General features: G+C 43.9%; 1 protein-coding gene across 1 annotated transcript in view; it reads left to right on the plus strand.

The window, feature by feature from the left end:
- The window catches only part of LOC119650357 (putative dipeptidase MGYG_00085), a 134,983-nt gene extending 109,518 nt beyond the window's left edge, over positions 1–25,465 (plus strand). Inside the window, exons 2-3 of the mRNA XM_038053039.1 lie at positions 17,280–17,761; positions 24,185–25,465. Of these exons, the coding sequence (XP_037908967.1) occupies positions 17,280–17,761; positions 24,185–25,082 (1,380 nt within the window). The 3' untranslated portion in view covers positions 25,083–25,465. The remainder of the gene's footprint in view (positions 1–17,279; positions 17,762–24,184) is intronic.
- The last annotated feature ends 1,046 nt before the right edge of the window (positions 25,466–26,511 follow it).

Raw genomic sequence — 26,511 nt, forward strand, 5'->3', positions numbered from 1 at the left:
CCTCGCTCCTTCCTTAATTACTCCACTCACCCCTTCCTTCCTCTATCCAGGTTCATGTACACTTGCACCACCTTCCAATTTAATCTTTCTATAAACGACATAGATCGCACTCTTGGTCATGTCCTCTCTAACCTTCCTATGCGCTGCCGTTCTCAATCCCCTCACCCCCCCCCCCCTCTTACGTTGCCCCTGGTTGATCTTTTACCCTGTTGCGTCCTCTCCTCTCCTAAGTGCTCACGCTCTGTCCTGCCCTGTCTGGTTCACTACTAAAGTCCACTGCGAGAAAGAAGTTCCTGTCTTCTAGAACCTAGACTAACTTAGTTTTTTTCAAAACTCTGCGTTCCTCGGTCAAATTCTTAATCAGTAATTTTACAAAGCGCGTAAACCGCAAACCTTTCTGGTCCCGCATTCGCAACTCTCTTGTCCTGTAGAGCCATCCCGCTAGTGGAAGAAATCTACCCCACATCGCTTACCATCTCCCTCCTTACCACTCTCCTTGCCGAGTACCTTATTGGCAAACTTAGTTACGATGGTCTTCCAAACCTCCTTTGCTTAAATCTCTCCCTTCCACTGGCAATCGTACGTCGAAAATTACCGTCCAGTACACTCCTCTCCTCATGCTCCAAAATTTTGGAAAGATATGTCAGCAGCAACTGGTTGTCCACCCACCACATAGTGAAAGAACACCACGGCTTTGTTGAACGTAGGTCCACTGCCTCCAACTGGTTCGGCTTTACCACCTTTTTCTAGTTAAATATCTAAATTCACGGTAGGAACTATTTATATTGACACACAAATCACAAAATACTTCTATCCAAATTCTCGTTCCAAGCGTTTCTTTCCAACCGATCCAACCGGGTTTCTTTGATGGCTACATATCACGCTCTTTCTCCACCCCCCCCCCCCCCACCATCCGGCATAGATCTATTCTGGTTTTTTTATTTCTTTTACTTTTTATCAACGACCTTCCCCTCTCCTTACTTGTCCTTGTTTGCCAACGAGTGTAAACGGTTTTCCGTTCTATCGTCGCCTATGGGCTGTCTAACAATCTAACCTAGACACTTTAGTTCATTGGTGCTCTGGTAATGACTTAGCACTAAACGGAAGAAAGTGTCATTCTATGTGCTACTCGCTAAATCTTCATCCACTTCCTTCTCCTACTCTATTAACCGACATTGCATATCATACCTAAATTCCACTCAAGACCTCGGAGTCACTTTCAACAATAAGCTCCACTTCGACATCTATTGCCTCGAAGTCACCAATCAAGCAGCAAAATTGTCAGGCTTTATATTTCGCTCCTCCTCTGATTTTGACCCTTCCAACTCCCTTTTGCTCTCATCAATTCCTTAGTAAGGACCACCTTCGAGTAATCCCCAGTGATGTGGTCACCTTCCTGTAACTATGATTGCCTTACCCTTGAAAATATGCAACGTAAATTCACCCGTTCCATTTTCTGTTCACTTCCTACATCAGCGTAGATCCTATCTGAATTTATGCACATTTTTTCTCGGGTTTGATGGACTACTCTCCCTCTAACGACATCACCTGCCGTCCTGCATTTTATAATACACGGAACGCAACATTTTCAACGTGCCCTTCGTAGAGCTCGAGGCCTACTTCCATTCCTCGATTCCTAGCCTTTGTCGAAGTTACAACGCTCAACAGCTTGGTCCTTTCAGCTTCTCTTGGTAGGATGGAAAGACATTCTAGAAACACTAGACAATGCTTTCCACGTAACGAGCTATCTTTTACGGATATTGAGGGATTATCTCCAGAGACACTAGAGGATTAGAGGCGGACGAAGTTCACGTGCAAGGTAGCGCAGGAATCCATTTTATAACCAGACCGGATTATTTCTTACAATAGTCTGCTAAGACTCGATATACCAGAAAAGGCACACCTAGTCGGGTATGTAGATGATGTTGCCCCATTTGTTGCCGGACGCACTGTTGAATAGGCACAAAGCAGACTTGGTATATTGATGCGACGGGTAAGGGGATGGATCCTGACTCCTGGTTTCAGCCTTCCTTTAGAAAAAACCGAAATAGTCATACCGACTAAAACGAGAATCCTGACTCTACGTCCCATTTCGAACGGCGAGTCAATAATCAAGTAAAACCAATGGTTAAGTTTCGGGCTTCAGTCGGCTACTGGCAAACATTGGGGATTCTACATCTAGGAGGCGATGTCTTCTAATGAATGCTATGCAGTCCATTCTATTCTACGGAGCCAAGATGTTTGACTGATGATCTTTTGACTGATGTTCTTGGCATATCGTAAGCGCCGTGTGCAAATACAGTGACAAGGAGCTTTGCGGACGCGTCTGTCAATCGCACTGTTTCTGAGCCAGCTGTGGTTATGATCGCAGGAGTGATTCCCGTTGTCTTTCTTGCTAACGACCATAAAGCAAGCAAAAAGACTTAAGAAGTACGGCAACGTACACTAAATGAGTATCAACACTTTTGGCAAACCCAGATAAGGCGCAAATAGACTGCGTGGCTCATTGGCAACTTACTTCCGGGGTCTATTCGAAAACATTGGTGAAGCTAACTATTTCCTTACCGAGCTCTTACATGGGCACGGAAGTCTTCGGTTTTACATGAACAGTATTGGGAAGGCACGGTTTCCTGACTGTGTGTTTTGGGATGGGGTTGTGGGCAACGCCGATCACACTTTTCTTTCTGTCGAAGGTAGGATGGGATTCGTAAACAACTTTATTTAAACACAGGGAACCTCGCCGCAGATAACATTGACAGGGAGATACTAAGGAGGGCTGACAGGTGGAGTCATGTTGTGCATTACATTCGTTCTTGTTGCAAAAAAGATAGACCGGTGAAGGGCCGGCCCTTGGAGGAGGTCCCTTGAACTAAGAGTTCCCGTCCCCATCCCCTCCCGTTGGTGAAAAAAATGTCCTGACTTGGGAACCTTCAAGGTGGGAGAGGGAAGGACTAGCCCTGGTTCCAGGTAAGTTGTCTGACGAGGGGAAGGTGTTTGGTTGGTAGTACGTGGTGTATCGTTGCGGAATTCCAACAATCATAACTTTATCACTTGCAGCCCTTGTGACTTTGAAATTCTAGCCCTGGTTATGAAGAACCTACACGCAGCTTGTAAGATGGGCGATCTGATTTTCAAAATGAGCAATGATAAGACTTTGCTTGGCAATATGATGGGGAAGCATGGTCTTATTGACTTGTACGTCTTTTCCGCCACGTCAGCAGGGTTAACCTGTTGGATGGCAGAATCTGCCATTAATTTCACTTGAATTTCGACTCCCGGGCAACGAATATCAGTGGAGTTAGCCCCATCATGATAAACAGTAAATTTAGGATCGATATGATATTGACTTCGCAAGAGACGATCGGATGATGGTTGGTTGCCTTCACTGGCATGTTGCTTTTGCATATATTCACTGGGAAACAGACCTTGAACCCTCCAAATTCATTACGGTCGTCCCCGTGATCCGACTTTTCTCTAGTAAAACATTCTCGCTTCACAAACAACACAAACTCCGAAAAACTCGCCCGTCAACGTTAATAATCGTTGGTCCCTATCAAAAGTGTCTGTGTCTTAGGCACGGGTGAATTTTAATATCCTTGCAAGGTTTAGTTGACTGTGAAAAGGGTAGTGAATGAAATTTCATAAATACCGCAATAACCGCTAACAATTTCATCACAATATATCAATCATAAAACAGCCTGCATATGATCGTAAGTTGTTAGATGATCCCTCAGAGGACACTTACAGTAGCTTTTTTCCCCAATGATGAGCAACTGGGAAGGTGGAAGGAGTACTTCACCACGATTCTTAATCATGCACCATCTGATGAAGCTCCATCCCTAGTGGGTGATATGAGAAGCCACTGCCCTGCCTGGGTTTCTGAAAGGTTTGGGGACGTCTGCGGCGAGATCTAGACTGAAAAGTATTCAACTGTTATCTGAGAAGGATCTCTGGTCAGACACTCCCCATTTCTCCACCTTAAGAATCCTATTGTCAGTTATAAGGGTGAGAACAAGGACCTTCTCTGAACGGTCGCAGTTCTCGGAGTTGAGGAAATGCAAGGTTGGTGTACCACCCCTGTTACACACCGACAGGTCTATATTAATAATAAAATCAAAGAATGGCTCACCTCTCACGTTGATTTCCGAGCTACCTCAAAGCGTTTACCTTACATTCGCATCGCAGTCTATCAACAGGTTGGCCTTGTTTGTTGCTATGGTTGCTGTCAAATGTTGTAGTTCTTCTGGCGGAGCCATGTAAGTCAAGGAAATATACACTTTGCCCCCGCCTGCCGACTAGGTCACTGGAACTCAGGTCCGGACACAGAAAAGCGTGCAAACACTTCTTCGCGAGGATATATGCCCTAGGTCTGTCTTTTGATACTTCGATCGCCTCCGACCAAAGGCTGCTGTATTAGTACAATGTCGATGCCTTCTTCTAGAAATAAAAGAATCAGATTAGCCGAGGCCCACTTCGAGCGCTGCCGAGTCAGTCCCCATCGGACCGCCGACCCTCATCTCCTCCAACCGCTCGTTAGCGGCGTCGATTGGATCCAGGTCGTCTTCCGCTTTTGCAGAGCGGAACACTGTCACCTTTGTGTTTCTGACTTCGAACAGTACTTTATAGTCGACCTTTTCCAGTACTTCCAGACACTCTCCGTTTATACGGAGTAAAAAAGGTTGGCTTTTTGTCTGGAGTTCCTGCTCCTTTATAACAACCCAATCGTCTATGGAATCTAGAGTTTTGATGACGCGGAGATTGGACGAGCTTGTCCTTATCCACGCGGATATTCGGCAAAAAGATGCGAACGACCGGTCTCCTGGGAATCTCGTCATAGGGGATGATTTTGAGTTTCACGCCCTACCAGGTGTCGCTGATCTTAGCGGCGCACGAACCGAAAAAGTCCCCGAAGAATTGGTCCTCGCAAGCAGGGATGGATCTGGTGTGTTTGCCTTTAGCGTCCAGGAGATGCTCAGCGACCATCTCCGACAGCGTGGCCTTAACGCTGGTCCACACCTTCGGCGCTAGTTTGCCACTAGCCGAATTACCATCCGCCAGCGCCACACGTAAATGGCTTCTGGCTATGTCACTAAAGGGTTTCGCAGTTCGTGGGTCGTCAGCTGCCTGCTGCTGTGTACTTTTCTCCAGATGTTGCTTAGCGTCCGAGCTCTTGTCCACTCCGCTCCGCCTGTGATCTTGTTCGTCCTTGCTTGAGATCAGTTGCGTTTGAGAGCGGTGCGCTTCACCTTCTGCTCATCTGCCAGGCGTTTGCTGTTGTATTCCTCAACAATCGCCTGGTATTGAGCGATGCCTTTTTTATCTAGCTCGTTGACAGTACCAGCTTCCTTATTTTTAGCAATCTTTCTGAGAAGATGCACGGCCTTCTCGTACTGGGCCTTGAGCAGGACAGCAACGGATCTTCACTTCTTAGTTGGCTTCCGGTGACCGACGTTCTTGTCGGTCTTTACTTTTGAGGGATCCCCCGACGTCCAGGGTTTCGGGTTATGAATAAAAGGTCTGGTACTCACTTCACTCAGCTTGACGGCAGTGGATTCCACATTCCTCTCTTCGGTAGGGAAAGGCGCACCATAACAATAGCAGAAAATAGCGACGATACCGGGTAAATATGGTTGATGCGATATGGCCCCGAGATAGTGATGTGATACAGCCATATTTATATACGCCTTTAAGCCCAAAGTAAAAGGTCTCGTTCTTCCCTTACTATTTATTGAAAGTAAAGGCCCTGCCCTCTTCCAAGAGTGTGCATAGATATATGCTTTCCCCTGTGATTTTCAACAAACTACCTGCTTAACACCATGACCTATATTTCGGCTGAAAAATAAAGATATAAAAACATCTTTTCGGACATAATAGCTATAAATTCATTGATTTATGTAATTTAAACTAAATCCAGTCCTTCGGGATTCTACATGTGTATGTAGTTCAAGAGAAATTGAACGTTTGCCAAGTGAACTAGCGACTTCTCCCAAAGCATTGCCTTAAATGACTCCCCCGATCTGATGCTGAAAGCTTGTAGCTCCTTTCGAAATTCTCGTAAACACATTCAGACCTTATATATATCTGGAAGCGTGTTATTAACCTCAAACCTTATAGCCACATATATTTTCACAAAAAGTTAGGTGAAATATTGGTAGGGCCTGTCCTGGCGAAAGTACCCCATCGCTAAACGTTTCACAACCAGCCAAGTAATTTTTCGCATAAATAAACGTTCTTGAGATAGCGGCAGAGCCTTGCCACGAAACTTCGGCGTTCCTACGCCATCAGCCGCTCCCATTCAATCTAATTTTACGGTCAACAAAACAGGCCATTGTCAAATTGTTGGGTTGAATCCAATTTTCCTCTCGGAAATAACTACCGAAAGAAGGTAGGCGAGACAGCATGAGGGCTCAATGCACCTTCGCCATAAGTGTCGCAAAGCACCCCAAAAGTTCGTTTAACAATTCACCACCCCCAACACAAGAAACATTCCCGACTGTATTGACTGGGCTGATAGTCGCCCCCATTCTGTCTCGTTTCCTTTTCTTTATAGAAGAAAAAATCATAGCCATAAAAACAGTTCAAATTCACGTCCTTTGAAAATTTTAAAGGCGGCAGCAGCCGACATGAACATTGGAGGAATGAAAGACGACGCATAAGAAAACTTTGGCAGAATGACATCCTTCTACACGAACAAGAATATTCTTCCGAAACAAAATTGAAGCCATTCAAGGGAATCACCGCGCCATACCACATTGTTATGGGTATCGTTTTGGTTCCTTACCGCGTATCCTTCGAAACGGTGTAGTCAATTTTGTCTTCGTCTTGGACCAGATGCCGTGCATACTTAATGATCCGACCTGAATAAGAAAGTGGATGATGGTCCTGCAGATACATTTAAGGATAAGAGGATTGTGAATTGGCAAACGAGTCAAGGCTGAACTAGAGCGATGGGATCAGCTGGAAGTGTAGTGCATGGAGCCGACAGCGTGGGATGTCTTTTGCTTTGAACAACTCAATTTTTTCTGCCCACTGGCATGCGAGATGAATGCATGAATATGTCCTCTTCGGTGAGTTCAACGTGTCCTCGGCTGATGATGTTTGCTTAGCAAGATTTTAGAGCCTAGTGTGTCATCGACCTAAAAATTCCGCCCCGAAAGTGTGCATCTCCAGTAAATGAGACCAACATGTCCTCCAATGTGTATTATAGAATGATAATTCCGTACACTACGCCGGCAAAGTGTGTCAGGCTAAATGCACTTTTTCCACAGGAGCCTAGTTGTGAATAGGCGGCTCGTATCTAGGTGAGCACTTTCATTTGCTTTGGGCAAGGACAGTTTTGTGTTTCTGGACGTTGGCTTTGAAAACTTTTGGACACCTCTTCCACGCTCATTGGGGACTATTGTCTTTTATGGCCACTGTGAGTATTTAAATTTACTAAAAATTTGAGATGAAGGTTCCTCGGCGAATCAGTACAAAAATGTGGAGGCAGGACCCTTACGTTGGGCAAATTATGGATGCTTGATCTCGAGGCACCTTCAATGCTAACGTGGAATGCACACATGTATCCCCGGGCCACATATGAGTATATGTGCATGTGAGTTTCATATTACACTTGAAGCTTTAAGCAGGCTTGACATGCTAAGAAGTTGTGAGCAACAAAGCGGAAAATGATTACAGCCCTCGTACGATAACAGCAATGTAAGCTAAGCATCTCTTCAAATGCACTCCTGTTAGCACACGAGGGATTTTGTTCATAATGCAAAGATGCTTTTAGCAAGGAAGCGACGCAAGTGAAAGGCAAAAGCAATTTAAAAGTGATATCAAAAAGATCCAGCCTTGATTCACGCTAAGTACAATATTGAGTTGAATGTATGAGTTCTTAAGGCGGCCATTGTGCTTGAGGACGAGCTGGAAGAAAAAAGTTGATATTTCCAGTGCCTTGGCTGCAAATAGGGAACCTTTTGATGTTTGTCATGGTAGAATTTTAAAACGCTTTGGATGGGGACGAGCCGTCATTTAATGTCTTTCAATTTCTTTTGTATCCTTAAAATGATGTGGCGCAGGAGTTTCAAGATTTCACTGCAGTTACTTGGCGGTGTTTCCCAGAAGCGAAAGTTGGAAATATAATTTCTGCGCTGTTTCGGTTTCGGTGTGATGAAAGAAAATTAACCTTGAAGCAGGTTTAAAATATTCAACTGTAGAAAGGGAGCAGGATAGGAATATAGTCCCACTGGCTAGCAGACATCCGGGGATTTGAAAAGCTAGAAGGGAGCGTGCGAATGAAGTACGTAATTGAGGTTCATCTAGAGGTCATCGGTCTTACCCACAGGAGTTTAATATGAATTTATAGTTAAGTAAGGTCCTCCTGGGTAAAAATTGATTGGCTGCCCTCAACCAGAACCACAATTTTGGCAGCATTACGAGCGCAGATTCCGTACTAACACAACGTTCATAGATTCGCATAAACGCTTAGAGAGGTATTTTGATTCCCATGGTATTGGATAACCTCCGATGATTTATGGACGATCCTTTCCCTTATTACGTGACTTGAGGAATGAACCTAGCGAGATCCACAATCCAAGTTTCCTACCACTAATACAATGCTCTCTTACATTCCAAGCCACATTAACCCTAAATTTCATCTGAGTTCGGGACGACGTTCGACTTTGTGTTCTTGCCCAACGCCGAGGAAATGGGTTTGTCAGGATTTGGTGTTTGGGGGTAACGTTTTTTAGCGTTTACCTGACGCCGAATGAGACGACGACTTTCGGCGCCGGCTTAATGCCCTGGAGGACGCCGCTTCGAGCACGGAGGAGAGTGGGGCATACCTCAGCTAGACTCCAGAGAAAAACGAATTCTGGAAATGGCGGCGAGAACCAGACTCGTAATTTTAAACACCGGATCCACGCCACGTTTCGGCCCCCAGGCTGTGAAGGAAGCATCCATAACATCATTTTTGCGTCACAATCTGTGACACCATCGGTGGACACGTGGCGAGTCCTGGGAGACTTCTCGAGTGATTACCAGTACATCGCGTTCGAAATGGTTGACGCAACTTGTCGTCTTGCACCAACGCGACGTTCCCCCTGCCTGTCGCGAGGGTGAACATCGGGAAGTTCGCCGAAGCTCTTGGAGCAGGCAGAGCTGAGATGGGTGGTAGCATCGCAGCAGACACCATCGTAAATTCAGTAGCCCTAGCCGTAACAAGCCTTCTATGTACAGGTGGACGGCAGAAATTGCCGACCTACAGAGGGAGTGCCATAAACCCTGCTGTTTCGCACAACGTTAACAGGCCAACGAGGAGGCATGCGCCATAAAGGCACAGTATAGATCAACGACTCTGCAGCGTAATAAATAAAAGCAAAGCTCGCGGCTAGCAGAACCTGGTCAACGAGGTAAATGAGGACCTGTGGGGACACGGCAATAAACTTGTCACCCGGGAAATCGGCGCTTTGCAGAAGCATTGCAAACTAGATACCGACAAGACGGACCGCATTGTACCGGCATTACTCCACAGACATCTTGTACGGGTTGATGTCAATAGCGCGGAAAGCGTCGAGGATTGCTCCCTTTTCACAATGAGAGAGCTCCAAGAAGCGGTTCTCACTATGAAAAACAAGAAGGTGCCAGGTCCTGATGGCATCCCGGCGGAAGTTTACACACTAGTGCTCCGCCAATGCCCAGACTTGCTGCTTGGGGCGTTCAGCGTTTGCTTGAAAGAGAGCACTTTTCCTTGTCACTGAAAGGAGGCTAGACTCGCACTGATCAGCAAGGGAAAAGAAGATCCGGAGCTCCCGTCTGCATACCGACCGGTGTGTATTCTGGACATGACCGGGAAAGTGCTCGAGAAGCTCATCAAGAGTAGTAGTAGTGCTGCCGGGGACTTATCCCCAAGGCAGTTCGGGTTCAGAAAAGGAAATTCACAGTGGATTCTATTAAAGAGTTCGTAATTGGGGTGTATCGAGCCGAGGCACACAGCCGCCGATTTCGACGGATAGTGCTCCTCATAACGCTTGATGTCAGAAATGCCTTCAATTCCGTAAGATGGACAGATCTACTAAGCACATTAGAAAACTGGAAAAACCCCCGTCCCATATCGATCGGCGAGTTGACTATAGAGTCAAAACCAGCGGTTAAATACCTTGGTTTAATGCTCGACTCCAAGCTAAGCTTCTTCGAACAAATCAAAGAAGCAGCGGATAAAGCTGTAGTTGAGGTCTTGGCCTTAAGTCGGCTAATGGCGAACGTTGGGGGTCCTATCTACTAGCAAACGTCTCTTTATGGGAGCAACGCAGTCGGATCTGTTCTACGGTGCGAAGGTGTGGGCTGATGCCCGTGACAAGGAGGTGCATCGTACCCTACTCCAAAAAAAAAAATCCTAAATTTAAAAACACAGCTACAACGTGAAAAAATACATACAACATGCCCATATTAAGGTTTTCTACAATTGTCTTCAGTTCCAGTTCCATAAACAACCACAGATAACCGGGTCGAGAAAACATCTCCCACAAATTCTCCTGCTCTCAGAGAGCCATCCTGGTTCCCATGGTACCAGATAACCTCCGGTGACCCTGAGCAGGATGTGATGTTAACGCCCACCATATATACTAGGAAAGTTCGAACATCAGGCTAGTAGAATATCTAGTAGGAACCGATCTGCAGATCCAATTGGGGTAATGGGGTGATAAAGAAATGACAAACCATTTGCTTAAAGTGCACTTTTCAGGTAACATCCAAAATTTCATCTTGACAAATGCATACAGCCCTCAACCGAGGGAATGGAATCTGGGATGCAAACTAGTATTACTGGAGCGAGTAAAGCGGACATTTAACTCGTTCCACAGGTACAAGCCGGCTGGTCTGCATGACATCATTCCTGTGCTAGTGATAGAGAGAATGGCTGCTCTAGGTCCACATATTCGGAATATATACCATACTTGCCTAGCACACGCTTATATTCAAATTAACTGGCGTGATGTGAAGGTGGCATTTATTCCCAAACCAGGGAAACTCACCTCATCATCACCAACGGCGCAACAACCCGTATCCGGTCTAGGCCTGCCCTAATAAGGAACTCCAGACATCCCGGTTTTGCAAAGAGGTCCACCAATTCGATATCCCTAAAAGCTGTCTGGCGTCCTGAGCTACGCCATCACTCCATTTTAGGCAGGGTCTGCCTCGGCTTCTTTTTCTACCATAGATATTGCCCTTATAGACTATCCGGGAGGGATCATCCTCATCCATACGGATTAAGTGACCCGATCACCATAACCTATTGAGCCGACCTGACGGTCATTGTATCACTCATAGATTTCGTCGTTATGTAGGCTACGGAATCGTCCATCCTCATCTAGGGAGGATTCTTCTCTCGAACGCGGCCAGGAGTTCGTAATTCTTCTAAGAACCCAAGTCTCCGAGGAATACATGAGGACTGGCAAGATCATTGTCTTGTACAGTAAGAGCTTTGACCCTATGGTGAGACGTTTCCAGCGAAACAGTGTTTGTAAGCTGAAATAGGCTCTGTTGGCTGACAACATCCGTGCGCGATTTTCATCATCGTAGCTGTTATTGGTTGTGATTTTCGACCCTAGATAGGAGAAATTATCAACGGTCTCAAAGTTGTAGTCTCCTATCTTTATTCGTCCCGTTTGGCCCGTGCGATTCGATGTTGTTGGTTGGTTAGTCTTCGGTGCTGACTCTGCTACCATATATTTTGTTTTCCATTCATTGATGTACAATCCAAGATCTCGCGCCAATTACCGCCTGCTCGATCTGGATGAAGGCAGTTTGTACGTCTCGGGTCGTTCTTTCCATGATATCGATATCGTCAGCATAGGTCAGTAGTTGGGTGGACTTAAAGAGGCTCGTACCCCTTGCATTTACCTGAGCATCATGGATCACTTTCTCGAGGGCCAGGTTAAAGAGGACGCATGATAGGGCATCCCCTTGTCGTAGACCGTTGTTGATCTTGTTGATAGGGAAACCCAGATACGCACGCAAAAAGCTTCCGACCAATCAGTCTAACTTCCTTTCTACAAAAAGTGCTAGAAAACTAATAGATCGGTTCATAAGGGATACACACATTCCTAAGTAGTCATTTCACCATAGGCAACATGCTTACCAGAAAGACAAATCCACGGAGACAGCACTACTTGAGCCCAAGACAACAATTGAAAAGGCTATGTCCGAAAAAGAATACGCCTTATGCGCATTCATGAACATCGAAGATATCTTCAATTATCCCACATTTGTGGTAATTTGTGACGCGGCAATATAGCATGGAATCGAATCGCTATTAATCACATATTGGACAGTCAGAAGTCTATTGAAGCAGGATGTCTTAGAGGCTCCCCACAGGGATTCATTCTCTCCCCCTGTTATGGCTCCTGGTAATAGATACCAGTTATGCCTACAGGATGACAAAAAGGTCTTCGCGGAAGCATTTATGGACGATCTTGCCATACTAATTACCGGCAAGTTTATCGACACAGTATGTGATCGCTTGAATGCAACTCTGCATGAAATCCACAGTTGGTGCCTCCGCAATGGACTAACGATGAACGCTAGGAAAACTAGACTAGTCATGTTCACTAGGAACATCAGCTGATACAAACAGTAAAATATTTAGACACCATGCAAACCGAAGAACCGTATCTATGAACAATATCAGAAATCCTGCAGATTGCTCTTGTGGTGTAGGATTGCGATCGGTAAGACTTGCGGACTTTCACCAAAATGGCACTCAAAGTTATCCTAAATCTATCCCCTCATTCATTTGGAGATGAAACGGAAAACAGCCAGCGATGCATATAGACTCATGCCTGCTGATCATATGGTTTCCAGATTTGTCTTTGAGAAGACATACACTGTCGTAATCACCAAAAGAAAAGAAATGTCGATAAATAGTAATGAGTCTGTTGGGATTACAGACTTAATAATCTTCACCGAGGGGCCAGTCACGAAATCCAATTACGTAAGTGGTCCGACCATCAGAAAAATGACGACCATATTCCAGGCGGAGATACATGTCATTTCATTGGCAGCAGAAGAATGTCTGCGACAAATGGAAGGGTCGGAGAATTTGAATTTGTTCCGACAGTCGGTCAGCATTATTAACGACGGCATGCAGGATTGTAAGGATTCACGCAGCGGAGTGGAGAAATTTGATCTCTTGCTGGCAAGCGAAAATTCTTGTGAAAGAACCCGGGCCGCTAGAGCGGCACTTTTATTGTCCCTCAGGAAGTGGGACATAAAACCCTAGTACAGATTTTAACGGGACACGGGCTTCGACTTTATACAACCAATGTGGGGGAGTTGTCCGGTCTCCTTAGATCTCAGACTGATACACGTTGGTAAGGTTTTCTGCAATGAAGAATCTGCACACTCTCCCTCTCTGAAGGAAGCTTTCAGATTCACTAAAGACTGCGACCGCCGTAGGCGGGAAGCCATCTTGAGTACTCCTCTCCCTCTTGCGGCGACGTACTTTTATACTCTGGGCAGCCAAGTAACAGACGCGAAACCGGGATCGAATTGCTTCTGACGGCTACCGCAAGGTGCGCTCTTTTGACTCGGGAGCTAGCTTCTGGCAGACTTGTGATGGAGAAACCCGATGTAATGATATGAAAGGTCCACGTCCCGAAGCGAGCCAGTGTAGAGAGCGAATGAATGTTGCATGCTGCTCTGCTCCGAGAATAGGAAAAGTGTCTTAGTTCCAACATTGAACAGATAGAGCTCTGCTGGCTACATGCAGGAGACTCTATTTTAGGAAAGGCGTAGCACCCCCAGTTAGCGAGGGTAGTTGCTGCGTTTTCATTCAATGGATCTCGTGTGCTTATCAGCCAGGGGTTTTAGAACGTACATAATATCAAAAAAAAGATTAATAAGGAAATCTTCTAGATAACGTTTTTCTTTTAATTTGGTCTAGGAGCAGTGGCAATACGGAGTGAACCCATATGAGACTCGGCTACCCGTACAAGTATATAAGTTAAAGAAGCTAGCAATAACTTCAATGTATTGGTGCACTTTGGGAAAAAGGTCCCAAGGTGCATAGCATTAACTTTCCACTTAACACTGCTCTTGGCTACCGTAATGGCAATGGTGGAAGGTTTGTAGATTTCTTCAACTTCCACCACTTCGTTATTGGTGGCACATTATTCGAGCACAGAGCATACCTTAAGATCAGTTGGGTTTCAACTGGCCGACACCATACGAATAGTCAGATCGACGACTTCGCGATCAGTAGTAGGTTAAGGAGTTGTTTTCTGCATGTGCATAACAAGAAAGGCACTGACATCGAGATCACCATCTCATAGTTCCTTGCGTTCGCTTGCGTTTTGCTTCCGCACTTCTCGGAAGGTAAGAGAGCTGCGACCCTTTAAGTTCAGCATCGACCCAACTGTCCCTCGATAGTGGAAGAGCTAACTTGCTGATCAAGCGGCAGATCTACTGAGCACCCCGCTTAAGTATATCGATCAAAAATTCTCTTTTCTCGGGTTCTACATCTGGTTGCCCTCACACCGGGTCGTAGACCTGACTATGAAAAAGCAGGCAACTGGAGTTGAATTGAACATACACATCAACAAAACCAAGGTTCTTAATCTGACGGATTATTGGGCATTAATGGGCAGAGCATCGATGGGGTCGATCAATAGGTATATCTAGGAAACGTGGTTTCTGCCAACGATAGTAGCATTAACTGCGCTAGGTCTACTTTCGCTGCCTTGTTTAAAGTCTGAAAATACAGTTAGCTCAACACCAAAAACAAGTTGAGACCGTTCTGGTTTAGTGCCCTTTCAGTGTTGCTATAAGGGAGTAGCTCATGGGTGGTGACCACCACTGTCACCCGAAGGCTCCAAGCCTTTGTAGCGCATTTGAGGTAACAGCGAACTATGGCGCATAGGTGTAGTTGACGCACTGTACCCTACAAAGGGTGAATGTCAACCATATATATTTCGTTTGGTGGCAGGTCGATGCTCATATAATTAACTGTTGCTTGGGTCGCTTGTGACACTGTCGTTGCGGCAGGTTTCAACTTTTTTTTGGAATTTCAAGTAACCGCGAGCGATAGTACGTATTATAGATGCGATTACCGTGGTATACCCCACCAAAGGGTAAAAGGCGACTATATATATATGGGGCCACACTTGATTATTAAGTCTTTTGTTATTGTTATTTGTGTTTATTGACTTCGCCGCTCATATGTTTCTCATAGTTATGCGATTTAAGAGATTCGACAAACTATGTATAGACCAAAGTCGCACGGCAATGCTAGATTTACCCATTGGGGCTGTTACTACCGACTTCAAATTATCCAATGAACACGGTCGGTATAACACCCTAAATTGGAGGAGTACTTTTCGACTTTCATCCCCCAGAAAGGTGCTAATGGTCCCTAAATTGTCACTTATTCATGCTTACAATACTTTATTCACTCTATTTGTTCTGTTCTTTCACAATATAATCATGAAATCTCTATATACACTTTGGAGGCGCACCCCAAGTTCACGCTCATAAGATAACTGTGTGTGGTGAAATCAAATAGCCTCTCTCCTCTAGAGGTACATTTACTTTTTCCATAACAAATATATTGAGGGCTCGTAGCACAACCCATTAAAAGTTCGACACCACGTGATTTCGCATACGCTATTTGATTCCTTAGTTCTTGGATCAGCGGAGAGCACAGGACGCTTTTGGAACTAGGTCCTAAGTATCAGCATGGACATCTCTAACATCAGGACATATTCTTTCGAGGTTGCGGGTCGTTGCATTATAAAAGATCATAACCCCTTTTAGCGATCCAATTCATAATTCATTCCAATCACAGATTTTGCTAAACCGAACCAAAGGCTCTTATACCATAAGGATACATGCCCAGCAACTTGCCAGCTTTGCTGACAATAAAGAGGAAGAGACTTTGCTTCGCTGCAAGTTAACTGGACCAACCTTTGGGTTTTTCCACATAAAGGTAATCTTACATGTGTCCTTAACTGAATAGTTCTCTCATTACTTACACATGGCAAGACGCTGTTCGATATTTTTGGACTTCTCATACAGATTCCAATGTCATCACTTTTGAATCATTCCTAACACAGGATGATATAAAGAGAGAAGTAGGAAGTCTTCTGTCTCAAACCCCTTTGAAACACTGCGGCATCTATCTGCAGTGATATCATCATGACAAAATTTGATTTGTCTACCCCAACCTAGGAGTGAAAGACGTTAGAGAAGGTCCCCAAAAGAAAAAGGAAGGGCCCTATTTGCTAGTCCCGTTGAAAACTTGCGGCGGTCAACCCCGCTTAAAAAAGTTATGGTGCTCCAGAGAGGGTTTATTTATATATCATAAATAAGCTGGCTATAAGGGCAGTTGTCGTCGCGATGTGCAAGTGGCACCCATATCCCCTTTCAAAACCTTCAATACGCTTATTAATGATATAAAAATAACCCCTGAGCGCGCCATAACTTTTTAAAGAGCACTGACTGCCACAAATCTTTGAAATAGTTAGAGAGGGCAAACTTTCCCCTCTCTTCTACATATCCTGCTTACCGCGTCTTCCTACGGGAGTGGGGTTGAAAATTCAACATTTGCACAGAAAAATTCTACTCAAATCTTTAAATCTTAACTGTTTTCAACCCCAAGGTCATGCTTGAAATTTAGCAACTCCTAGAATAAGAGTACACATCATTTCTAATAAAAGAGTCATATTCATAGCTTATACTAAGCTTCGTTGAAAAAGTCCTTGAAATAGTCTTTGAAAGCTTTAAAAGGAAACTTCAAATGAGTAGAAATTTTCATGCTTAAAATTAACTTCAAAAACTTCAGGGATTTATTAAAACGGAATATATAAAATGGATAAATATGAAATGTTTTTGTTTCCAGTTGCCTAACAACCATGAAAATAATACTGAAATATTTTTTCCTTCTAAACGATTGAATGGCAACGTTATCCTGGCTTTTCAAATATATTTGATGGGCGCATGTGGTTTCTTACGAAGCATTATATTTATGGTATCTCCTTTTTTCAAGAATTGGAACAATCACCCAAAAGAAATGTGTGTTTGTGTGGGAATTTTTGAATAACTCAGTTGGAAATCTTCCTGACGAAACAGATGGGGATTCTCAGTATTTAATTTGCGCAAATTCGGGAGATGTTGAGCAATGGCATACTTCTTCTGCCTCTTTCCTAGAAAAAACTTTTATTCTCTCTCTTTATTCAGAGACGTATTTGCTAGCTCGGAAAATAGATTTAATTTTATTCATGGCCTTCCTTTTTCCATTGCAGACAACTGGCTTCGGTGGCCTTCCGGACGTGACAGAACACTCAAACATTCGACGTTCCATCACCCGACAGGACTCCTTGGCAAATTCCGAATCAACAGACGCGGCCAGCTTGCAAAAATCAAAGAAACAAATCAAACCAGCTCCATCTAAACGGAAATATTGCGTTTTTAGTTTCTCTGTTATCGTAACGTTAATGTTAATTGCAATAGTTGCAATTCTTCTATATCAATTTTTATTAAGGACCCCGAATAGGAACTCACATGATCAACGATTGAAAATTGTGAGGAAAATCCTGAAGGATATACCATTGATTGATGGGCATAATAATTTAGCTTGGAATATTAGGAAGTACTCTCACAACAGTTTAGATATTTTGGACAGGACTCATAAGGATGTTGAAGAAGCTTCGATTTGGCAGAGACCTTGGTGGTCACAGACTGATATCCCAAGACTGAAAGAGGGCTTAGTAGGAGCACAAGTGTGGTAAGTATCTATTCTCGATCTCAGTTCTAATCTACTTCATTTATTACCAAAACCTGAGTTTAGAGCCTTTTAGTAAAGTTATACAACTAAAAATAAAAAATTCAAAACCGTTTCCTCTACTAAAATTTCGGGGACTACTTGTCGTCTTCATTAGTGTTTGGGTTTGAGTAAAAAAGGATTTTTTATTTAATTTATTTTACGATATTTAAGAGTACAAATAGCTTATGACTAAAACTTAACACTATGACTTATCTTTAACAATCATAAAATTATACCTGAAGATTAACCTATTGCTTAATTTTATGCTAAATTTAACGTAATACTAACTTAACTAAGACTTATGACTTATGGTGAAAGTTATGAAAAAACCCTCTTGATTTGAAGAATGTTAAGAGATTAGATATCAATCGTGAGTGGATGTGGATAGGATGCTTATAGGGAAACTTGAGGCTATTGTGCGGTGGAGTATGCAAGGCCAGGGGGTCAAGCAGTAGACTGCAGGATAGATTGATGCGGAATACAGCTTTCTAGGAGCAAACCAGAAGCCAAGCTTCTCGTCTACCAAAATCGTTAGTGGGTGGTAGTAGACATGCCCTGTACGAGATGACCCTACTATTCACAAAACGCTACGGATCTAGACCGAGGAGTCTCCTAAGCAAGTGCTCACTCACCAGGAGCCAGAAATAATTGAGGACCTCATCGTCATTAAGATGTGTGAGGGATAGAATAGGGAGCTCGTGTTCACCGGCATATGCTTTCGGCTAATAAAACTTATAAACTGAGCGACTGGCGCGACTGGTGGACTGGCTGAGGACCATAGTCCCAAAATACCAGGATGGAAGTGAGCGGAACTGTCGACATGTGCTCAGAATAATATACATACTTTTCCAAAGCCATAGCAATTGAGACGGGGAAACTTTTACGCCTCCTGGAGGTAGATGACCCCAATCTAGGCCATGTCGGAAGGGGAGGATAATACTCCGACAATGGAAAAGAGTTCCGAACACAAACGGAGCCAATGGCCAGCACTAAAATAGGCTAGATAAACCTCCACCATGCATCTGCAGTAATTGCAAGAGCAAGTTCCAAGGATAACATTAGAAAAGTACGTACTGGCTCAGAAACTCTGGGTATACCGGGGGCAGATTCGCGGTCTCGGAGGAAGTATACAGGTAATTGTGGCACACTTTCCAGGAGACGACACCCAGATCCCACCAGAATTAATTGTTAGACTGACGAAATTTTGCGAAAGGAAGGTGCCACCACTTCTTCTCGCCTGCGATACCTACGCCCACCAGAAGGTCTGGGGAAGCAACGATATTAATCGAAGAGGCGAATGCTTCCGGAATTCCACCTCAGTAATAAGTTACCAATACAAACAAAGCACCAGACAAGAGGTACTAGATATAACTCCAGGGAACACTCTGATGAGCGGTTTGGTCAAAAATTGCCGTCGGATGACGTCGGCCATCTATGTCGGATCACAGATTAATCAGATGTAATATTGAGAACAACTCGGAACTAAATAGAATCGTAAGGAATCTCAAGAGAACAATTTGGGACTCTTACACCTACAGTTGGTTGACAACATGGCTCATCTACAAGAGAGCGGTGACATCAGTAGCGAAATAGAGCTAGAAACAGTGATGAAAGGCCTCAAAAGAGTCGTCAGGCCAGTAGTCCGGCTAAGGCAATCAAATCATCAAGGGATGTGCCCCGGTTGAGCAGGATTCTCGCCGGAATAAGAAAGAAGGTGTAAAAACTCTTCAACCGGGCAAAACAAATCGGGGACTGTCGAGATACAAAAAGGCACTGACGGAGTATAGCAACACCAACAGAGAAGCAAAACGAAAGAGCTTCAGGGAATTCTGTGAACGCATAGAACAAACTACATCAACATCCAGGCTATATAAAGCTATAGCCAAAGACAAGGCAATATCTTCTGTCTCTCTGCAGAAGAAAGATGAGATATTTACCGAGAATGAGCAGGATATGATACATCTGCTTCTCACAATTCATTTCCTGGGGTGTCTATGGTGGAAGACAATGGCATTCCGCATGACATCCCAACAATCGACTGAAGGGGAAAAAGGTGAATTGGAAACTAGCGAAAAAGGTATGTTCGAAGGTAAGAGTACGATGGGCAGTAAGGACCTTGAAACCACTGAAATCACCCGGAGTAGATGGCATTTTCCCAGCAGTACTACCGAGATACTTCGAAATCATCTTACGATTTCTCCTAAGTGTGCTAAGGGGCAGGGGGATTATCTCTCTGCAAGCCTTGGGATATATACCCAAGGCTTGCAGACAGCCAAAAGTGATCTTCATTGCCGATCGTTTTCACCCTAAATCTTTCAGACTAATCCGCCTGACACGATTCGTACTTAAGACGGTGGAGAAGGTCATAAACAACTATATTGAAACTAACGTTCTAATACGCAATCCTCTACAACCATGTCAGCACGTTTGCCGGGCAGGACGGTCACTATATCACCTGACGGATATATCACGAGATGCCATAACACTGTGTGCGATTTTGGACAAAGGTATGTTTTATAACACATCGCACCAAAGATTCTAGACGCCCTAATCCGCAAATGGGCAGAATGTTAGAGAGTAGGCTAACAGAAGTGCTGACAGGTACAAATGACTCGCAGGTCCATAGCACCGAAAAAAAATGGGGTTGCACCCCGAAAATATTCTTTCAAGACGGCATCCTAAATTACTGATATCAAAAGATAACTTGACAAACAAGTTCCACTTCAATAAAAAGTTTGAAACACGTTGGAGCAACAGGGCAAGCTGGGAGAGCGTGACATTGACATACGTCTTAAACTGATTACCTGGTACACTGACGGATCCCTTATGGCAGAGGTAGCAGGTGATGGGGTCATTGGAACAAGGAAAATACGCTTTGAACTAATAGCATACCAGCATGTACCCCCTCAACCTCAAAAAGAACTATAGGGGGCAGAACATTGCTATTCTAACCGACAGCTAAGCGGCAATTAAGGCACTTAGGTCTTACTAGATAAATTCCAAACTGGTATGGGGATGCCTTAACAAAGTGAATACGCTCGGCTCACTCAAGAAGATCTGGACACTCTGGGGTTGAACCATATTGGATTAGAAGGCATTGGAGCAACGCACGAGTTGGCTAGGAAAGGGTGAGCGACGCCGGACCGGTGTCATTCTATGAAGTCGGAAATTCGTTACGACATTTAAAAATGGAGAGGAACGGGTGAGGGAACTTTACTGGGCGAACTTATCAAGAATGGTAAAGTACAGGGTGCTCATAGTAGGTATTGAAACCAAGCGCTTGAAAGATTGTTTGAACCTCACCAAGAAGAGCCTCATCATAGTGGAAATACTCTCTGCTCGCTGCCAGCTAAACTATGACCTACGAAAGCTAAGGATATCTACGGACACTGTGTGTAGATTCTGTAAGGAAACTGGCTGATTGGAGATTGGCTAAGCAGCAGAGACTATTTTTGTATAGCAGGGTCGATTTAGGTTGTGGACGGGTAGGGGGGGAGAGGAAGCTTTAGGTTAAATTTTAGGTAGCCATAGTAGGATAATCTGGGTCTAGAGATTGGTTAGGGCAGGCTAGTAAGGAATGTGAAAGGTAGGTGGAGGCGGAGACGATAGTTCGTTCAAGGGAAGAGGCGATTGTTGCAAAAATGAAAGTTTTCTGGAGGGGAAGAGGAGTTGCTTCCAAGATGGCATCACCCCCTCCCCCTTCACCACCTATTCGATGGTAATGGAATGCAGAATAGTTGGGTATGTAAAAATTATATCTGTTGTTTAATTTAATTTCGTTAAGGAAGACGAAATTAGATGTATGAAAAAAAGTTCATTTATTCATGTCGTTCCTGTTTACTCACTACAGAATTAATATTCATCAATATCACCTGAGCAGATTTTGTTAGCAGCAACCTGACAAAGGAAGAACAGAATAACTAGACGTTTCCTCATTGGAAATGACAGGGTATTGTATGTGGGGAAGAAGGAACTGAGTTGGTTGGCTAGTTGAGAGGTAGACGTATTGAAGAGGGTTTGGATTTCCAAGTTTATGTCAAAAGAGGTCTATGGACGAGCAGTATTTCTTGAGATGGATGCGTAGGATAGAGGGTGTGACTGAGAGTCGAGAGTAAAGTGAGTGGGCTTGGGTTGTGAGGTTACTTTAGGGAGAGAAATGGTAATCAGTTTTGATGGGAAAGTAGATAGATTTTGGCAGGCAAACATCAGGCAGTTGTAGTGCCTCGCCGCATGTGTATTTCAGCCGCAATTGATGCAGGTGAGGTTATATTCGTGCTTCTTGGGGGTTGCAGTTGGAAGCAAGTCAAGAATTCGCAGCCGATTGCGACACTGTGTTATTCCGTAGAATTGCTCTGCTTTGAATTTCACTACATAGTGAAACGTCGTGCTGGCCTTGTTGAGTGAGGATTGTTAGAAATTTGGACTAAAAGTGAGGAGGAGGCGGTGGAAGGCTTGGTGTTTTGACGGGACCTCGTGCGGGCAGGGAGTCTCATATTTCCACATATTGATTGCCTAGGTAACTCCTTCATCTAGGGCTTGCTGAGTAAAGACTGAGTGGGAAAATGAATCCAGAATTGTTCTATTTGTATTCACTCTCCATATTCCAATTCAAATATACTCCCCCAGCAACAGCAGACGCCGTCAAGGAAATTAACATTAGGGAAGCCAGGAACACCAACAAAAAGAGGAAGACAATTAAGGAGCTCACAGGAAAACTCTAAACGGGATAAACGATAAAGCGGACTATGAAAAGCGCATGAAAATGAGCTGAATAACGTACGGTACAGAACACTCTGCACCGATCCTTAACCACAACTCGTAAAACAGGTGGACATAGTTATTAAGAATGGCCAACCACTTTTACAAATCAACAGACTGGAAATCTCAAACCTCGCACTTCCTAGGATCGAAGCACTCTCCAAAATCCATAAACCAGAAAAGGAGATGAGGGAAATAATTTCCTCGGAAATGTCTCCCGAACATCAGATTGTCAATGGTTGGTGGTGGAATTTCAGAACATGGAGAAACTGTTTGAATCTAGATCGGTGAAGAATTCATTTGAGGCTTTAAGAAGCCGAAGAAGACGAAGACTTAGGGCCTTTCAACCTCAGGGATCTTTTTTCGACTGTGTTGGCCAAAGAAGCGACCCTCGTCGTAGGGGATTAGCTATGTCAGAGATCGGAAGAGGAGGAAGAGGAGAGGTGAAGTAAAGAAATATATGAAGCTAATCAAACTCTATTTGGAGCATAACTACTCTACTAGTAGACGTAAATATTACAAAACATTGAAAGGAGCCCCGATGGAGGATCCCCTCTCCCGTTCATTAGCGGAATCTTCATGTCGAGCCTGGAAATGAAGCTAGCTGCAGAGGATTTGTTGCCAACATTTTGGAAAAAGTATGTAGACGATATATGCACTGTCATGAAGACGAAGGATGTTGAAAAAACGCTCGACTTCCTCAATAGACTGCATCCAGTGTCGAGTTCATCCTAGCGATGCAAAATAAGATCTACAGGAAACAGTCAGATACCAAATAAGTTATCACGGCACTTCAAATCGCACTCTACTGCACGGTTCATCAGATGCTGCATGAAAAAAACGAAATGCATTTGTGAGGTCGCCAAACTGAATGGATATACCGACCGAACCATCTGCTGTCTGATCAGCAAACGAAAGAGGGCTCTTCAACGGCCAAGCTGACTCCGGGCCAACTACCCAGATGGCTAATAACTTTAAAAATTCAATAAAATTGCCCTTTCGTTGAATCGAAAACTATGGAGACATGATTTGGACGTCGTTTTCAGCAACAGGAAAATCTAGCTTAAAACTCTTCTGGGATGGAACAATGATCCAATCAACCAAATGGCCAAGACCGGGCTATATGAAATTTCCTGCGCAGATAGCAGTAAATAATTCATTGGACAAACCAGAAGGAACGTGGAAAAAAGATCTTGGAGAGCACCTGAAGGAAGCAGAGTTCGCCGAAAAAAAGGGTGCGATAGTTTTTAAATCGAAGGTAGCGAAACATATCGTCCTAAATAATCACATGGTTTCCAGGGAGAACGTAAAATTTGTGAGGAGACGCACTAGTGGACACATCCGTTCCATCGGTGAGAAAAGTAATCGGGGGAAAGCGTGAATGAGGGTTTAACTGCTCCTTCCCCCTACCTGGCAGTGTAAAAACAAGTAGAACAATTTTGGATTTCTTCTCCCACCCAAACCCAATCACTGATGAAAGTGACAAGTAGTCGCCAAAATGTGCATATCTGCAAACAGTAAATATATTTAGAAGAGGAAGCGATTTTGGATTTTTCATTTTCACCTAATATTTTTAATTAAATAAATAATCCCTCTAAAAGACTCCTCTGAACTCTATCCTACTAGGTCAGTATATGTACCATGCGAAGCACAAGGATTAGATGCAGTGCAAATAGCTCTCGAACAAATCGATATCATCCACCGTTTTGCCGAACAATATCCTAAGGAATTGACCCTGGCCGCTTCATCACAGGAAATTCTCGCTGCACACCAAAAAGGTCAGTTAGCATCACTAATTGGTATTGAGGGTGGTCATGCGTTGGGATCATCCTTAGGCGTTCTACGTTCACTACACTCACTTGGTGCACGCTACGTAACGCTTACAAACCAATGCGATACATCCTGGGCCGGGTCCAGTTCTATGTCTATGGATAAAGGGCTAAGCGCTTTCGGCAAGGCAATAATCAAAGAAATGAACCGCTTGGGAATGATGATTGACCTCTCACACTCATCAGATGCAACCGTTCGTGATGTCCTGGAGCTCACCAGGGCTCCAGTCATCTTCTCCAATTCCGTGGCTCGAAGCATATGCAATTCATCACGTAATATACCAGATCAGATACTACGAGCTGTTGCCGACAACGGGGGATTAATAATGATTAGCTTTGACTCTCAGCACGTGTCCTGTGACGAAACTTCAACTCTGCATGACGTGATCGCCCACATCAAGTACATTCGCTCGATAGCTGGAATCCAGCATATTGGCATTGGGGCTCGATACGATGGTATGCAGTCACCACCTGTTGGGCTCGAGGATGTCTCCAAATATCCCAACCTGCTTGCCACCCTGCTCGAGGATTCAAATTGGAGCGAGGAGGACATTAGCATGTTGGCTGGCAGAAATTTCCTCCGTGTCCTTAGCTCTGTAGAGAACGTTCGTGACTACTGGAAACGAGCTGCGATACCACCCTTGGAGGTCACGGAACCTTTGAAGAAATCACAGTGCACCTACATGTCGTCATGACCATTCGTTCGTAGCGTCACCGTAGCGAGAAATCAAACGAAAATTGATTCATAAGGGAAGATGAAAAGGACGAAATCGAAATGAAGCCAGGCAGCAAATGAAGTTATAATACAGCCAAGGTAAAGCAATTACGTACATACACTCTAAACCTAACCAGATTCAGTTTTATATTCAAACATATTCCGAAAAAGAGGACTCACACAGTCAAATCATACAGGAATCAAAAAAGATATAATTTAAGTAACGGTAAAGGACTTAATTGAATAGAAACATGAAAGTGGATGGAGGTAATTAAATTAAGGTATTGCTGTTGTGATAATTGTGATAAAAACTTACAACAACATGCATTGTATAAAAATGTTCATTGACTTATACAAATCATAAATGAATTAGTTAAGAAATAAACCTAAGAAGTTTTTATGTAAATCCTGTCGTTTCCTTTCACAAATAGTGGGAAGCCCAGCGGATCCTCAAAGGTAAGTAGCTATTTGGGGGTTGGTTACTTTGCAAATTAAATTCAGGAACACTTCCCTTGGCAGCGGGTATGGGGGTCGAGATATTTCGGTCTTCATGTTTTACATGGACGAGGAGGGAGCCAAGTTAATCTTATTATCCTTAGCTGTTCTAGTATCGGCTGATACCGAATGCTTGGCATTATAGGAGTGAGTAGGTGTTAAGTATTTATTTTCGATGGGTCTACTTTGTATAGAAGTCTATTTTTAGTTATTCCTTCGGATTTTACAATTATATCGAATGTACGTGTCAAAAATTTCTCTATAGCGAAAGAAGCTCCTTTATATTCTCATTAATTAGAATAATATTGCTCGCGTGGTTGTGGTAGCGTCTACTTAGATTTAATACAAATTTATTAGGATGTTTCAGGATAAAGCGACTTTCCATTGGTGACATTTTTCTAGTTATGACATTGCTAACAGTAGTGTAATCTGCACCAGATTTTCCAATTTTAGTGCCCTCTGACAATCAAGTGAGGGTAAAAACTGAAGCCATCCATAACAGAGTTCTCCGTAACACCTATATGTGGCAAATGAATGCCGCAATAACCGCGGCTAACAGAGCCCCTAGAAATGAAGCATCAACAATTCATTTTCACAACCATCTGAAGAACATTATCATGCTTGGCCGCAGCTCCAGGAAGATTCAAAACGACTAGTTCGACCTAACAACGGAACGGAAGAACGCTGCATGCAGGGCCATGCTTCACTCTCAAAAAACACGGGCACGCGCAGAGACCTATCACGATTTTCAACTAACTATTAGCTCGCGACGAGGCATTATCTGCACCATATATAAAAAGGGGGATACCACGCAGTGTATCAATAATATAGGTATGACGTTGCTGCATACCATCGATAAGATATTCTCCGTTATTTTGCGCCAAAGAGCGTCATACGCACCGAACATCATCGGC

Source organism: Hermetia illucens, chromosome 2, assembly GCF_905115235.1.
Source record: "Hermetia illucens chromosome 2, iHerIll2.2.curated.20191125, whole genome shotgun sequence".
NCBI lineage: Eukaryota > Metazoa > Arthropoda > Insecta > Diptera > Stratiomyidae > Hermetia > Hermetia illucens.